General features: G+C 43.3%; 1 protein-coding gene across 1 annotated transcript in view; it reads left to right on the top strand.

Annotated features, from left to right (window-relative positions):
- PPM1H (protein phosphatase, Mg2+/Mn2+ dependent 1H) overlaps positions 1–14240 on the top strand; it is a 252941-nt gene extending 238701 nt beyond the window's left edge. Inside the window, exon 10 of the mRNA XM_036253170.1 lies at positions 13602–14240. Coding sequence (XP_036109063.1) covers positions 13602–13749 — 148 coding nt within the window. The 3' untranslated portion in view covers positions 13750–14240. The remainder of the gene's footprint in view (positions 1–13601) is intronic.
- Positions 14241–14563: the final 323 nt, after the last annotated feature.

Here is a 14563-nt window from a genome sequence, read left to right on the forward strand (position 1 = left end):
CACTCAGTGTTCTCTGTCATCGATGTTTCATCTCTCTCCCTCTCCCTTCCTCTCTAAGAAAAAAATCAATCAAAAAAATAATAAAAACTAACAAAGAAGATAAAATTTCTCATATAATTAATCAAAAACAGGAGGGTGGTGACAAATAAACAATATTAGGAATAAAAAAATAGTAGTAACCCAGATGCAGCATCAATGAAATATAACAGGATATTAATGTGACCTTGTAAAGATAATAATTCTCCCTAAATAGATCTATAGAATCAGTACAGTTATAACCAAAATTCCAATGGTGTTTTCATGGAACTTTATAAGCTGATTCTAGATGTACATGGAAGCACACAATGCCAAGACGGTGACATTTCTGTATGAGTCTGACCCTTCTAGATAGTAAGACAAAATCAGAACAATTAAGACAGTATGAAAGAAATAGAAAATTGTATTCCTCTCTCACACCACACACTAAATTCGGGTCCAGGCAAATTAAGACTTAAATGTGAAAGGCAAAATAAATACAACTTTTAGAAAATAGCATATAGGAGACCATCTTTATGATCTCAGAATAGGGAAGCATTTCTTAAGACACAGAAAGCACAAACAAAGATCGATAACCCTAACTACGTTATAGTTACCAAGTTTGGTTCTTCAAAAGACAACATAAAGAGAATAAAATGACAAGCCATGAACTGGGAGAAGGTTTTTGCAACTTATATAACTGAAGAGGGATTGATACCATAAAGTATAATGAACTATCATAGGTCAAAAAAGAAAAATGTTTGAAAAAGTAACAGAAAAATGAGCAAGAATCAGTCATCACACAGAAGAGTAATGGCCAATAAATATTTGAAAAAAATAAAATAAAACACATTCAACTTAAATTAAGCAGTACAAACTAAAACTGTGGGAAGGACTGCAGATTGGGTGTGTGAATTTGCAGAAAGACCCTGAAGACACTGGCATACCTGGTAAAGCTGAGCGTACACATACCCTGTCCAACCTAGGTCTGCACCCAGGAGCAGTGGGTCTGAAAGTAGGGTCTTTGGCCCACATGGTGTCAGCATCGTGTTAGAAATGCAAATGCTCAGGCCCCACCCCAAATCTAAATAAAACTCCGATGCTAGGCCCCAGGAGTTGGTGTTTTACCAAACCATATAGGTGATTGTGGTGCTGCTAAAATTTGAATAAAAGACATCCACGGAATTGTTTTTATTGCAATCATGAAGCATTGTACATGCCCAATCATAGGATGGTTACACAAAGAATAGAATACAGCTCAAAACAGGGAATGACCCAAATTTGTGCTTATTAACAGGGAATAATCTCAAACATAATGTTGAGTTTAATAAAGAAGTCATAGAGCCCTGGCCGGTTTGGCTCAGCGGTTAGAGCGTCAGCCTGCGGTCCGGAGAGACCCGGGTTCGGTTCCCGCTAAGGGCATGTACCTCGGTTGCAGTTTGTCCCCGGCCCTGGTTGGTCGTGCGGGTGGCAGCCACTCGATGTGTCCCTTTCACATCGATGTTTCCCTCTCTCTCTCTTCCTCTCTCTCCCTCCCACTCTGTCTGTACAAAAAATGGAAAAATGTCCTCGGATGAGGATTAAAAAAAAAAAAAAAAAAAAAAAGAAGTCATAGAATACACATATTGTGATTCTATTTACATGAAGCAGAAAATTAGCAGTGTGTTATTGAGAGACGTAGATATTAAAACTGTAACAAAAAGCAAGAGAATTAACCCAAAATTCAGGGTAATGGTTGCCTTGGGAGGAGGGGAGGCAGAGGGATAAGTGCTTAGGGGAACACAGTGAGTTTCTAAGATACTTACTGATGATGCTTTTTTCTTTAGCTGGATGACAGGTATGTGATGGTTCATCTTATTCTTAAACTTTACATATGTTCTATACATTCATTTGTATGTAAACTGTGAGAGGCAGTATATTCTAGTGGTTAATAGCATGGAATCTGTAGTCAGACTGCCTGAGCTCAACTCCTAGTGCTGCTTCTCTATACTTGTGACCTTAGGGAAGTTTCTTAACCCTTCAGTACCCACAAGTCCACATCTGTACAATGGGGTTCCAACAGTACTAACCTCACACGTGTACATAAAGTGAAGTGCCTGCTATAGAGTGAGCGCCGGTGGGTGCTTGTTGTTGTTATTCTGTTTGTTGCTATTTTTGTATATTTCCTATATTTCACAACAACAACAAAATTCCTTCAGGAAAAGGGGAAGCTAGATTGTCTTTCTTCCTCAAATTGTTTGGTGTAATAATTTTGCTCAGGTGCAAAGGAATTGATAGTACTGCAATTAAAGTCTTTTATTTCAATTTGAATGTATTTTTCTCCTGTTGAGTTGTTGGTTTTAATCTGTGTTTTATATCCTGCTTGTTAGCAACATTCTTATGTTGATTTTCTCTACTGTGATTACTTTTATAAAGCTTTGCAAAGCCAGCTGACAGGTATGAGTGAGCAGGCACCCAACACTTCCAATCTCTCCAAGCCAGCCTAGCTTTGCTCGCCAGCCTCTCTCCATGGCAACAAATCTGCCCTGCAGGGAGTGGTAACCTTTGGGCAGGGCTGTCGCTGGGCAGGTGCACGCCAGGCCAGAGCGGGCTCCTGGGTTCATGGGAAATGTTACCTACTGCAGCAGGGCTTACAGTGATCTCCATGGAACAAACAAGGCAGAAACAAAGGTCTTCAGTTTGCCTTTTAGGGAAGAGGGCAAACCAAAGCCCGAGAAAGAATCCTTTCTTTCTGAAAGAGTTGAAAGGAAAAGCTCCAAAATGAGCACAGTTTTATTGGTAACACATAGATTATCAGGCTGAAGGTCAGAAAAATTCTGGTTGGTTTTTGAGATCTTAAAGACAGAACTTTGGGGTGAATCTGTTCTCTTTACCCAAAGACTGTCATTCAGATTGATTCATTTGGAAAATATTAAGGACCTGTTTTATGAGCCAAGGCCTGCTGGACCCTGGGGAAGATTCTGAAGAAAACCACCTGGTCCCTGCCCTCTTTGGAGTTTAAAAGTCCAGAGGGAGTTACAGAAGCGTAAGGAAGTTGCAGTGTGAGTGGTTGAAGAGCGGAGGCGAACCTAGGGCCAGGGATGTCCAATTTCAACCTGAAGAACAAACACGGATAAGCTAGGAAATGCAGGGGTGAGGTGGAATCGGGGAGAGAGAACATGACACATTGAAGGAACCCAACAGTCAGTGTGGCTGACTGTGCTCAGTGCATGGTGGTATCAGTGGCTGAGGTGTGAGAAGTAAGCAGGCCAGGTCATGTTGGACCTTATGAACTCATAAGAGTAATGAATATAAAAAATTAGTTGTAGGAAAGGAAGTCTGTGATCATGATGTGGAATTCATGCCCCTTGCTCACTCAGATCCCTAGTCAGAAAACATCCTGTACAACCCGATGGCAGAAACATGAGACGTGGATTGTTTCTCTGCCCATGTGTGTTCCTGACTAATTTAAGCCATATTGGGAAATCAGAGAAACTTAATTGATTTCAAATGCACGACTTAGGAGTTATATGGAATTATGCTCTCTTTCGTGTGTGACATATTTGCCCGTATCCGCGTGTAATTTGGAAGGAGGGCACCACACTCGTGCCCTGGCTCAGCGTGTATGCTTAGGAGGCCCAAAAGCCACAGTAGGAGGTTGCCTGATGATGTCCTCCCGACCTGGAGCTGTTCTGATCTTGTCATGCAAAATAGAAATACGAGTGGAAGCCAGTCATCCTAATAAATTTTACCCTAAATCATTGCTTCTGTGATAAAGAAAAACCCACTATAATTCCAGAGGCTCTGCGAGCCCTTCCTCAGCCAGAAGGATTCATTTCGTAGCCCAGGACCACAAGTCTGCTGCTTTGACCACGGGAGACAGGGCAGAGGAGGGTTCCTGGGGCCGAGCCAGAGGAGGCTGACCAAATGAGGTCAGCCTACTGTTTGATAGAAAATGAGAAAGGAACAGTGTTCTCCCCGGGGTGGGCAGCCTGAGACAGAGGAAAGACAACAAAGCAAGTGTGAACAACAAAATGTTTCTTCATTTGAGGTTTTGAATGGGCTGCCTGACTTGGAGTTTTGCCAGCTTCGCCCAGTTTTGTCTAGAAATTTAGCAGGACAGAGGGGCAGGGCCTTAGCTGGTGACAGGCAGGACTTTCTGGTTTTGCTGTTTGATTATTTGGCTTTTGTTTATATTGTGTGTAGGTTTTTGTTTTTGCCTAGCTTTTTATTTTTATTTTTCCTCTTTCTTTCCAGCCATTCTCAACAAACTACCAGCATAGTTTTCCTCTCATGACATCATTTCCAATAAGAAAGCTAAAGTAGCATTTCACTCTCCAGAGTGAGTTGTGAGGGAAGAGATGATTAGCATCAAGGTATTTGCAAAGTTCTGACCCTTGCACCGTCCTCTTGGGCAGAGGTGGGGGGAAATTAGCTGTGTGATCATCTTGACCCCAGTGTGTTCAGTCGCTTAGCTGTTTTGAACTGTCTTGACAAAGGAACTAGAACATTAAAAGGAGGCTGTGCGGACGAGCCAGAATGCGAGTGCGGGGGTTTCCTCTCTCCCTCCTTCCTTCTGGTTACTGGGGTCCGCCCTGAGGTGCAGTGGAGCTGGCAGCTCGGACACGCGGCTCATGTTCCAAGGGGGCCACTGAAGCCGTGGGGGCCGGCTGCACGGCCTGAGTTCTCTGTAACTCCAGGGGCATTTTCTTAGGGGCCTGGAGGTCCTGAGGCAACAGACCTGGCACGGACCACCCCCTCTGTAAGGCGGGAGTTTCTGGGGTGAGTCTCCTGGAAAAAATATTCAAAATGGGGACAAGTATGTTAACACTCAAAGAAGATGCTTGGTATTTTGTCAGAAAGGAATAAACTATTAATATTACTAAAGGACAAGGCAGGGGCAAAGCCAAGAGGATCAGGGGCCAAAGAACAGTTACCCAACATGAAAACGTGGCATGGGGTCCCACTCAACATGCAGAGGTGAAACTGTGCCAGGCTTTGCCGCCCAGTCCTTCGTTTCCCAAAACCTGTCTGTGGCGATCTCATCTCTGGAACTTGGACCTAATGGCCCCCGGTCCCCCTGCGATGACACTCGAGGGGCTTATTATGGGGTATTACATCTGTAAGTCCCAATATACTGTAAACTCTGTGGAGCATTTTCCTAATGAGAGAAGCTTTCTGGATGGTCACGTTTTGAATGCTGTTCTTGACATCCATGCTCTCCGAGGCCCAGAAAATTGTGCCTTGATAAGGACGAGAGTAATCAGTGGAAAGTTAATAGTAAAACGCCCACCAGACGCTGACAGCAGGGTACTAACGTAGGTATTACATGCTAGTTTGTGTTACCTTGATAGTATGGAATTTATTTTGGCAAAAGACAAAGTTTCTTGTTTATGAACTCTTTCCATGAATTAGCTGTACTAATTTCTACCAGCATCATATGGTTTTCAAAAACTATGCCTCAAATGCAGAAAGGAAGCCCCTCCAATCAATTATAGGTCTCACAAACAACATCATTTGTGCTTGATCTGGAGTTTGAAGATGAGATAGAACCTGCTCTTTGTATTTTGAGTTTTCAGCATATTCAGACCCCTGGGAGTTTAGAAGTCAGCCTGTGATCCAGCTCATGACAGCCTCTGCGCAGCTCACGCCAGGCCCATCTTCCTCGGTGCTGTTTATGCGGCGTTGGAGCAGAGCTGTGTGGCCACTTAGATGAAACATCGGGGCATTTTAAAAGGCTTGCCAGGGAGGATTAAGAAGGAAACAGTCTATTGTGAACACTCACATTGAAATGTTTGGGATTCTAACTAAAATAAACACGCACAACCTAAGAAACCCAAGAGCTGGTGCCAGGGGCAGAGAGGTGGATGATGCCTGGTGGGCATCCTTGCCCTCTCGGGTGGGGGTGGGGAGCTCTCCCCAGTCTGTGACCTTGTCCCTGCTGGAGCACAGACCCCTGAGGAACACAGTGGCCGTGTTGTAGACAGCAGCTGTCATTGTTCCGGTGACTCGGTATATTCACCCGAGCGGAGTCCCAGCACCTTGGGCAGGGGACAGAAGCTGGCAGGCGCGGCTTCAGAGCAGGGCAAGGGACGCGTGTGGCTCCGCTCCCAGCAGTGAGCCTAAAACTTGCCTCCTCCAGGTTGAGTTGCCAGGGTCTGAGCACAACAAAGAGCCCTCTCCAAGTCACCTCCCACCGCCACCCCCAGTCACCAGGGACCCCTGCCAGTGTCCCATGGCTTGGGACCTCAACCCTCAGAGGCCTGCTCCGAATGCAGAGGATCCCTCCTGTTCCCACCACACTCTTACTGCAGGGTGCCAGCAGATGGAGGCTGCCTTTTGTATGCAAATATCTGGAACCCATTGATTCCCCAGTTCCTGCCACCCTAAACTCCCTCTGGTAAGACCCTGCCTGCGCCATCCAAATGGCAAACAGAAGTTCCCACCCAGCTAGAGCTACGGAGACCTTCAGGCATGGTTACAGCCTGAGGGGGGCCTGAAACAGGTATCTTTGACACTTCAGTGCTGGTTCAGATGTGGACTGGTGGGAAACAAGACTCCACAAGAGGTGGATGACTGAAGGCAAAACTCGGTCCCCTAAGAGAAAGACATGTTTGATGAGTGAAATGATAGCGCACCTTTACTGACCCCCGACCTTCATTCCTGGCAGGAACCCTTGAGGTCTGCACTGTTATTGTTCCAGATTCTTAAGAAAGAAAAGCAGGGTTCCCGGAGGCTGAGGGATGGTTCCAGGGCCCCATCTGGACAGTGGTAAAGCCAGGACTGGACCCTGGGTGCCCCAGGCCCAGCCGAGCCCTTTGTGTGCCCCACAGAGGAAGTGAAAGAACTAGGAACGGCCACAGAAAAGGCAAGGACAGCAGAGACAATGGAGGATTTATCAGTCTCCCTGCACCCTGACATCAGAGGCAGTGGTTGTGAAAGGAGCTTCTGGCCTTCCCACAGTTCTTTGCTCCTTCTTCCTTTTTTGTTTTTCATCCCTTCCCCGCTGGCCTTTCTCTGCTCCCTCCCTCCCAGAGCCAAGCCCTGTGAAGATCCCGCCCGCAGCCACTTCTTACAGCAGGGCTTTGCTGATCAATATTGAAAGCTTCAGCCAGAGAAGAAGAATGTTCTCAAAATACAAAGTTGTCTCCCAGGGAGACTCTTCATTGGGAGAGAGGGAGCGCTCCTCCTGCACGCTAATGTGGTCCGACCCGGCATTGTGAGTAAGGCTGTCGGTAAGGGCCTGCACCACTGCACATGCAGCTCCCAGGACCGCCAGCTCCTGGCCTGCCTCCCCTCCGCTTCCCTTCCCGGGCCTGCAGCTGCACTGCCTTCTCCCCGCCCCGCCCCCGCCCGCGGCAGGTGCGCACCTGTGTCCCGCAGTACCAGAGGCACAGCCCTCCTATTCTACTGCCAGCGAAGCTCTTTCTTTCTTTGTCACCAAACCAGGCAGCCCTTGTCAGACAGAAATTGGAGAACAAAACAGGAGTTCTTTCCCTCCAGAGAAGTTTCTTTTTGTACCAGTCTGGATATAAAGCAACCTTGCTAATGGTTTCAAGCCCGGAGCAAGCTGGCTCTGGAATGTGGATGCTGGTGACCTCTCAAATGGCCACCGGCCTGAATGAACACTGGGGCCAGGGCAGAAACATCTCCCAAGAGTTGGGCTCCTGGGGTTTTGTTGAGTCGCTCAGTTTACGAGGAAAGCTCCCTGCTACTGGCCTCATTTTACCTGAAAGCTGTCTGACTTCATTTCAGTACCGGGCCTCCTGTAGGAGAAGGAAATGTCAGGAAACTGGGCCTAGCGTTCATTTGCACTGTTACTGAATGTAGCGTCCACTCTGTCCCTTCAGTTGTCTGCACAGAGTACTCATGAGAGAAGCCTGGGAAAGAGTCTGAGCTCCTGGCAACAGCTCTGGAGGGAGCGGACCCAGGGATTCTCCCTAAGCTTCCTGCTCAGGTTGGGGCCAGCCTTTCCTGAAGCACATGGATACTGGGGTGATGGCTAGAAGCTGATGAAATTGAGGTTCTAAAATAGCGGTTCTCAACCTGTGGGTCGCAACCCTTTTGGGGACCAAACGACCCTTTCACCCGGGTCTCCTAAGACCATCGGAAAATACATATTTCCGATGGCAATTCATAACAGTAGCAAAATTACAGTTATGAAGTAGCAATGAAAATAATTTTATGGTTGGGGGTCACCACCACATGAGGAACTGTGTTAAAGGGTCGTGGCAATAGGAAGGTTGAGAACCACTGGAAAAAGGAGAGGGAAATGGCTGCATCGGCCTAGCACACAGCGAAAGTGTGAAGTGAACCTCACACTGCTCCTGTGATATGGAGATCCTAAGCCAAGAAATCAACAAAACACATTCTAGGGTGGGAAAAAAACCATAATGTCCCCAAGTAAAGTCACATTTTCAAATCTCTGTAGGTAACCGAGGGCACATAATGTTTACTGTGTTTAACCCCCACTGAAGAGAAGCTTGTATCTTACCTTCAAACCCACCATGAGAAAGAATGAGATAGAATAGCCTCCCCTCCAGCACTCGCCCAAAACTTAATAGAACTGGTTGAGAGAAACTTCAGACGTGTGTGATAGAATCAGAAGGTAAGAAGAGGTGGCTCTGGAAAACAACAAAATAGAAACTCACAATGATGAAAAAATATGTCATTATAAAGTAACTTACTGACTGGATTGAATAGTAAACTGCTAAAGTAGGAATAGATGAATTGAAAGATATCACAGACAGATAAAAAAGAAAATAGAAAAGAAACTGAAATCTAGAAGGTAAAAAGAGATCTAATAGAAGTTTATGAAAAAAATATTAAAAAAGGGAAGAAATATTCCAAAAATTCACAGCTGAGAATTTTCTGGTATCAACTATCTTCTCAGTTTGAAGAAAAACTAATTTCCAACTATGACAAAGAAAAAGGAATCCTCATTGTTATGTCTTATTAGAATGTCATACCATCAACAAAACAAAGACAACAATTTAAAAGCTATCAGTGAGAAAATACATTTACTTATAAGGAAATTATACAAGACAGACTTCTCCTCAACCAGAAGTAAACAGAATATTGTCTCTAAACTGCTGACAGAAAATAATGGTCAATCTAATGTTTTATACCCAATAATGCTATCATCCAAGATTAAAAGCAAAAATAAAGAATTTTTGTGTTCCAAAGACTGAATGAGTTTATCCCTCACAGGTCCTTGTTAAAAGAAAAATGTACTTCAGCCCAGCTGGTTTAGCTCACTGGTTGAGCATTGACCCATGCACCAAGAGGTTGCTAAATCAATTCCAGGCAGGGTACACACCTGGGTTTTAGACTCGATCCCCAGCACGAGGTGTGCAAGGCAGACAATCAATGTTGATGTTTCTTTCTCATTGATGTTTCTGTCTCTCTCTCCTTCTCTTTTCCTCTCTCTCTAAAAATCTATTTAAAAACATAGTTTAAAAAATGTACTTCAGCAAAAGAAAATCAAATCCAGAAGGAAGGAATGAACTTCAAAAAGCAAAGAAGTTAATATGTTGATTTCTTTATATAAGTTATAAATTATGATAATGGCTAGCAATCTTAAAAAACAAGGTGAAATTAAAATAGGTAGTAACATGGAAGATCCTTTTATTTTCAGGAGGAGGACATAAATATTGACTAACTCTTTTATTAACAATTTAAACATAACTGCTAAAAGAATAGAAATAGCAAACTGACACTTCTAAACCAGTAGAGTCAAGAAAAAAAGAATTAAAGACAGATATCAACCTGATAGAAAACAAGAATGAAGGAAAATAAAACATAAGAAATAGAAAGTACAGACTGGCCAGTGTGGCTCAGTGGATTGAGTGTCCCATGGACTAAGAGGTCCCAGTTTGATTCCCGGTCAGGGCACATGCCTGGGCTGTGGGCTCTATCCCCAGTAGGGGGTGTGCAGGAGGCAGCTGATCAATGTTTCTCTCTCACACTGATGTTTCTATCTCTCTCTCCCTTCCTCTCTCTCTAAAAAAATAAAAAACATAAAAAGAGAAATAGAAAGTATAAAATAAATGTGTCTCTATTGACCTATCTATATGAATGATGGCAAAACAGATTTAACTTACATCTTAATCACTATACGATTATCTTTATTTTAATCAAGCGTGTAATACTAATGAAATACACTTAAAATAATAAAAAGTTTAGAAGTCCTACTCTGCCTTGTGGATTTTATCACTGAAAAATATCAGAGTGAAAAGTAGCATTGAAAATGACTACGGTTTCTTGCCTAAGAAACTGGGGATACCATTTACTAAGGATGATAGATGGGGAAGACCCACCTTGGAAGTGAAAATAAGTTAACATTTATTGACTTCTTCCTAAGTCTTAATTGGGGTCTACAAAGGAATTTAGGAAGAGGCCTTGGAGAGAGAGAACTTGCGCCATGTGTCATGGAAGCCCAGACACAGGAAGAGAACTTGAAGTATGTGGTGGCATGGTAGCTCCAAAGAGAAGGAGAATTCAAGAAGAAAAGAGAGGAGACTTCAAGGATAAAGAAGATGGTCAGCCGATATGTGTTCTGGAGAAAGGGTGAGCAGAATGATTGAGAGGAAGCCTTTAGATCAAGCTTTAAGAGAACAGACTGAGTGTTGGGTCTACTGGTAAGAGATTGAGGGAAAAATGGGAAGTAAGAAATCAAGGAAATAAACATGGATTTATCGCTCTCTCAAGAAGTTCAACACTGAAGGGAAGACAGAAGGGATGGTGAAGAAAAATGCAGGCTCAAGGGAAGTTATCTTGGAATAGGCAACCATTTTTAAGAATAAAACCTTAATTATCTAGAGCCCTCAGGGAAATTAATTTCCTGGGTAACCAGCTATTCTAGGTGACCTAATGCTGCCTTTTAAAATACCAAAGCTAATTTTGACCATTTTTACAACACCCAAAGTCACCAGCAATAGCAATATCAGGGTCTTGCTTTAACTATGAATGATACTCTTTCATAACTTAAAACTAGTTAGACATTGTTTAACCTTGACCTCTCAGAAATTGCCCCTTGGCTGCAGTACCTCTTCAGGTCTATAGGACTATTTGCCTCTGTACTACCTACAGGAGCTAGCTTGCATTCTTTTGTGTTGTGTGTATATATATATATATATATATATATCTTTCAATATACATCTTTGAATATCTTTCTTTTACTATCAGTGATCTTTTCCCCATAATTTGCCATAATTTTCTATGTCTAGTCTACTCATAAACTGGATTAAGGGGTGTTCAGCCCAACAGATGAATCTATTCGGTATATTGACTCAGCCAAATTTCTGAACTTGAAAGGCAAAGGTCCAGACCCTGGCCAATCATCAGGACAATAAACATCACCCTGATATTTGTGGTAGCCTTTCCCTATGTGGTTACATCTCAGATATACAATTTAATATAAAACCAAGAGCAACCTGAGGTTAGCATCTGAGAAACTTTCTAATACAGTATATGAGCTGCAATATGTAAATTTAGGGACATTTGTCTCTTTAGCCAAAGACCTTTGGAGGCCTTTCTGTTTACTTCATGATCTCAACAGAAGAACCCTCAAAGAGGACTAGTTAGCTGTATCTTCCCTTGGGTGTAACAGATTTCTGCCTCTAAGCTGACAATTCTCTCAATACCGGTGGAAGGGGTGTCTCTGCTTCCCACCTAATACCCATCCTCCAGAAGAAAAAGCATTTGTTGTGCATTAACTAAAATAGCCTGTGCTTTGCCACCTTCTGTCTGCTACCTGGGCTGCGCAATGGACTTGCATTTCATAGACTTTACAACCTGGAATGGTAACAATCCTGAGATCATTCACTACATCCTTGGTCTTAATACAACAATGGGGCTAGATGCAGGTCTCTTTTAACATGAGAATTGGTAAATTCATAAAGGTTTTTAACAGAAGTGGAAAGTTTCTGGTTTTCTGAATTTTATAACTCACAATTCTGAAAGCAAGGTAAAGACATTCCAAGAAGAGAAAGGTCACTAGTAATATCAGCATGGTCTCTCATTAAAGGTCCAGAGGCTGGCTTCCAAGAGCCCTTCATTATAGGATGATATTTATTATCTGGGTGATTTACCAGGGTCTGGCTTTTTGCTTTTCAGGTTTGGAAACTAGTTTAGTCAACATAAAAAGAACAGATTCATTATCAGAGCTGGGCTCACCTTGACCAAACTTACAAGATTGATCTGCAAACCAAAATGCCAGTTGACATTTATATGGAAAAAAGATATAACTGACTGATATTCTTAAAGTATGTGATTAGCTCATTTTTCCCTGTAGAAAGGCCTGCACAGGGAGGCAGATTATAAACAGGCTATTGGGTAACCTTCATGAAACAGAATAAAGGTGAATCATGTTTCATGGCATAGGCTAAGAGTAATCCATCCACAGTAAATATGGTCCTACCAGTGAAACTAGATTTCTTTGAAGTCTACCAGCTAGGACTCTTTCTGCCCTGCTCAGTATTTCAATAGACGCCTGCCAATGTTCTGTCTCATTTTTTTATGCCTCAAGGCTAACCTATGTCCACACCCATCCAAATCACCTCCCACATTTTTCTTCCTCTACATGTTAATACTTTCCATCAGCTTGTATCAGCAATTCTTTTTTCTTAAGTTTACAGTTTGTTTTTTTGTTACTCCTCACCCAAGGATATTTTTCCATTGATTTTTAGAGAGTGAAAGAAGAGAGGGAGGGAGAGAGAGAGAGAGAAATGGATGGATAGATAGATAAATATCAATTGGTAGCCACCCAAACGACCCTGACCAGGGATGGAACCTGAAACCCAGGTACGTACCCTTGACCAGGAATCGAAATCACGACTCTCCAGTCCATGGGCTGATGCTCTAACCACTGAGCCAGATCAGCCAGTGCAAGTTCACAGTTTAAATCTCAGTGAACAATCTTGTTTTCAAACTTCTGGGGCATCCCTCTTTGAACTTACATTGGTCCAGAAGACAGTGTAGCATAGATAAGTGTGGGGGGAACAGCTTACCCACACTAGGGTTTATCAGTCATTTACCAATAAAACCTTCACATTTTAACTATATTTCTATGCTACATGTATATCATTAATGTTTGTCTTTAAATCAACTTACTTTTAAAAAACATTTATTTTAAAAGAGATGTACCCTTGCCATAAATGGAAAATGACTATCCTTTGTCCTAAAAAAATGTGGTCCTAAAAATAAGCATACTGAAAATAAAAGCTCTTATTTTTCCCACGTACTTTTTTAGCTAGACGCTGTTTGCCACGGAAGACCCTGAGACTGAGCAGGTCCATGTTACGTACACTAGGGCCAAACTGAGACTGTGTCCTCAACATCATCACAAACCTCAGAAGGGGGCTGAGCAACGGAATAATTTAGGAGGTTATTTAATGTACTTTGTGTCCTGTCCATCTACCATCTAAAAAATAATTCACATCAGGCATCCCACACGTGGTGAAAAGATAACCTAGGCTTTTTGAGACTTTAAGGGTATCTGAAAATTGCTTACTTAGCTGTAGTGATGCCTCCTTTCTAGCCTTGCTTGAACCCAGATTTTGCCTGGTGCTGCACTGATGGTCTCATTCCTGCTTCTCCCTGCACAGGTATACACTGGCAGCTCAGGACCTGGTGATGCGTGCCCGTGGTGTCCTGAAGGACAGAGGATGGCGGATATCTAATGACCGACTGGGCTCAGGAGACGACATTTCTGTATATGTCATTCCGTTAATACATGGAAACAAACTATCATGAAGACGACTCAGGGGACTGGAAAATCGGAAGAAAGCAAGCTGGGATGCCTCTTGGCTGGGTGGGCTGGGAAGTGCCCCGGCAGAGTTCCAGGTGATGCCACCTCTTCTCAGACCAGATGGGGAACTTGCTGCCGAAGCCTCCAGGTGTACTTCCAGAGGGTCGTTAGGTTCCGGTTTCCTCGTTAGTAGCAGGTCTGGATCCTCAACAAAAGCAAAACACAAAGGCTGCTAAGTGTTGTTTCTTCTGGTTCCTTTGATAGACCTCCTAGGTGGCCATTGCCTATTTTGGGCACACACATCATATTTATTTTATCTGGAGTGCTAGGGCAGCCATGTTCAGGTGTAACTGGCAGAAGACTCTCTTTGGCCTGTCAAGCTGTCGATCTCTCTACAGGTTAAAAGTGCTGCATTGGGGATCATGTCTCAGATAGTGTGGGTGCCCACCTTCTAGTAAGGCTGAGATATATTTCAGGGAATGCTGTGTGTGTGTGTGTGTGTGTGTGTGTGTGTGTGTGTATTCTTTCATGGTGATGATGGGGTGAGGCAGGGATTTTTATTTTTTTAAATTTCTTGAATCTTAATTGTTTCCATAGAACAGGCCTGGGACTTTCCAAGTCCTTGCTGAGGAATTTGTGTGTCAAAGTCCAGCCCAGGCTCTCGCTGTATCCTGTAGCCCGCATCACCACGGCAGCCATCTGGAGCAGTGCCCTGGCTAACAGAGTGCTGTCTTTGTTGTGTAATAACTTGTTTTTGAGTTGAATTTTCTCACTAAATCAGTGTTTTCATGAAATTTGGAGTATTTCTTTGGGCCAACA

This window comes from Molossus molossus, unplaced genomic scaffold (assembly GCF_014108415.1).
Source record: "Molossus molossus isolate mMolMol1 unplaced genomic scaffold, mMolMol1.p scaffold_m16_p_10, whole genome shotgun sequence".
Taxonomy (NCBI): Eukaryota; Metazoa; Chordata; class Mammalia; order Chiroptera; family Molossidae; genus Molossus; species Molossus molossus.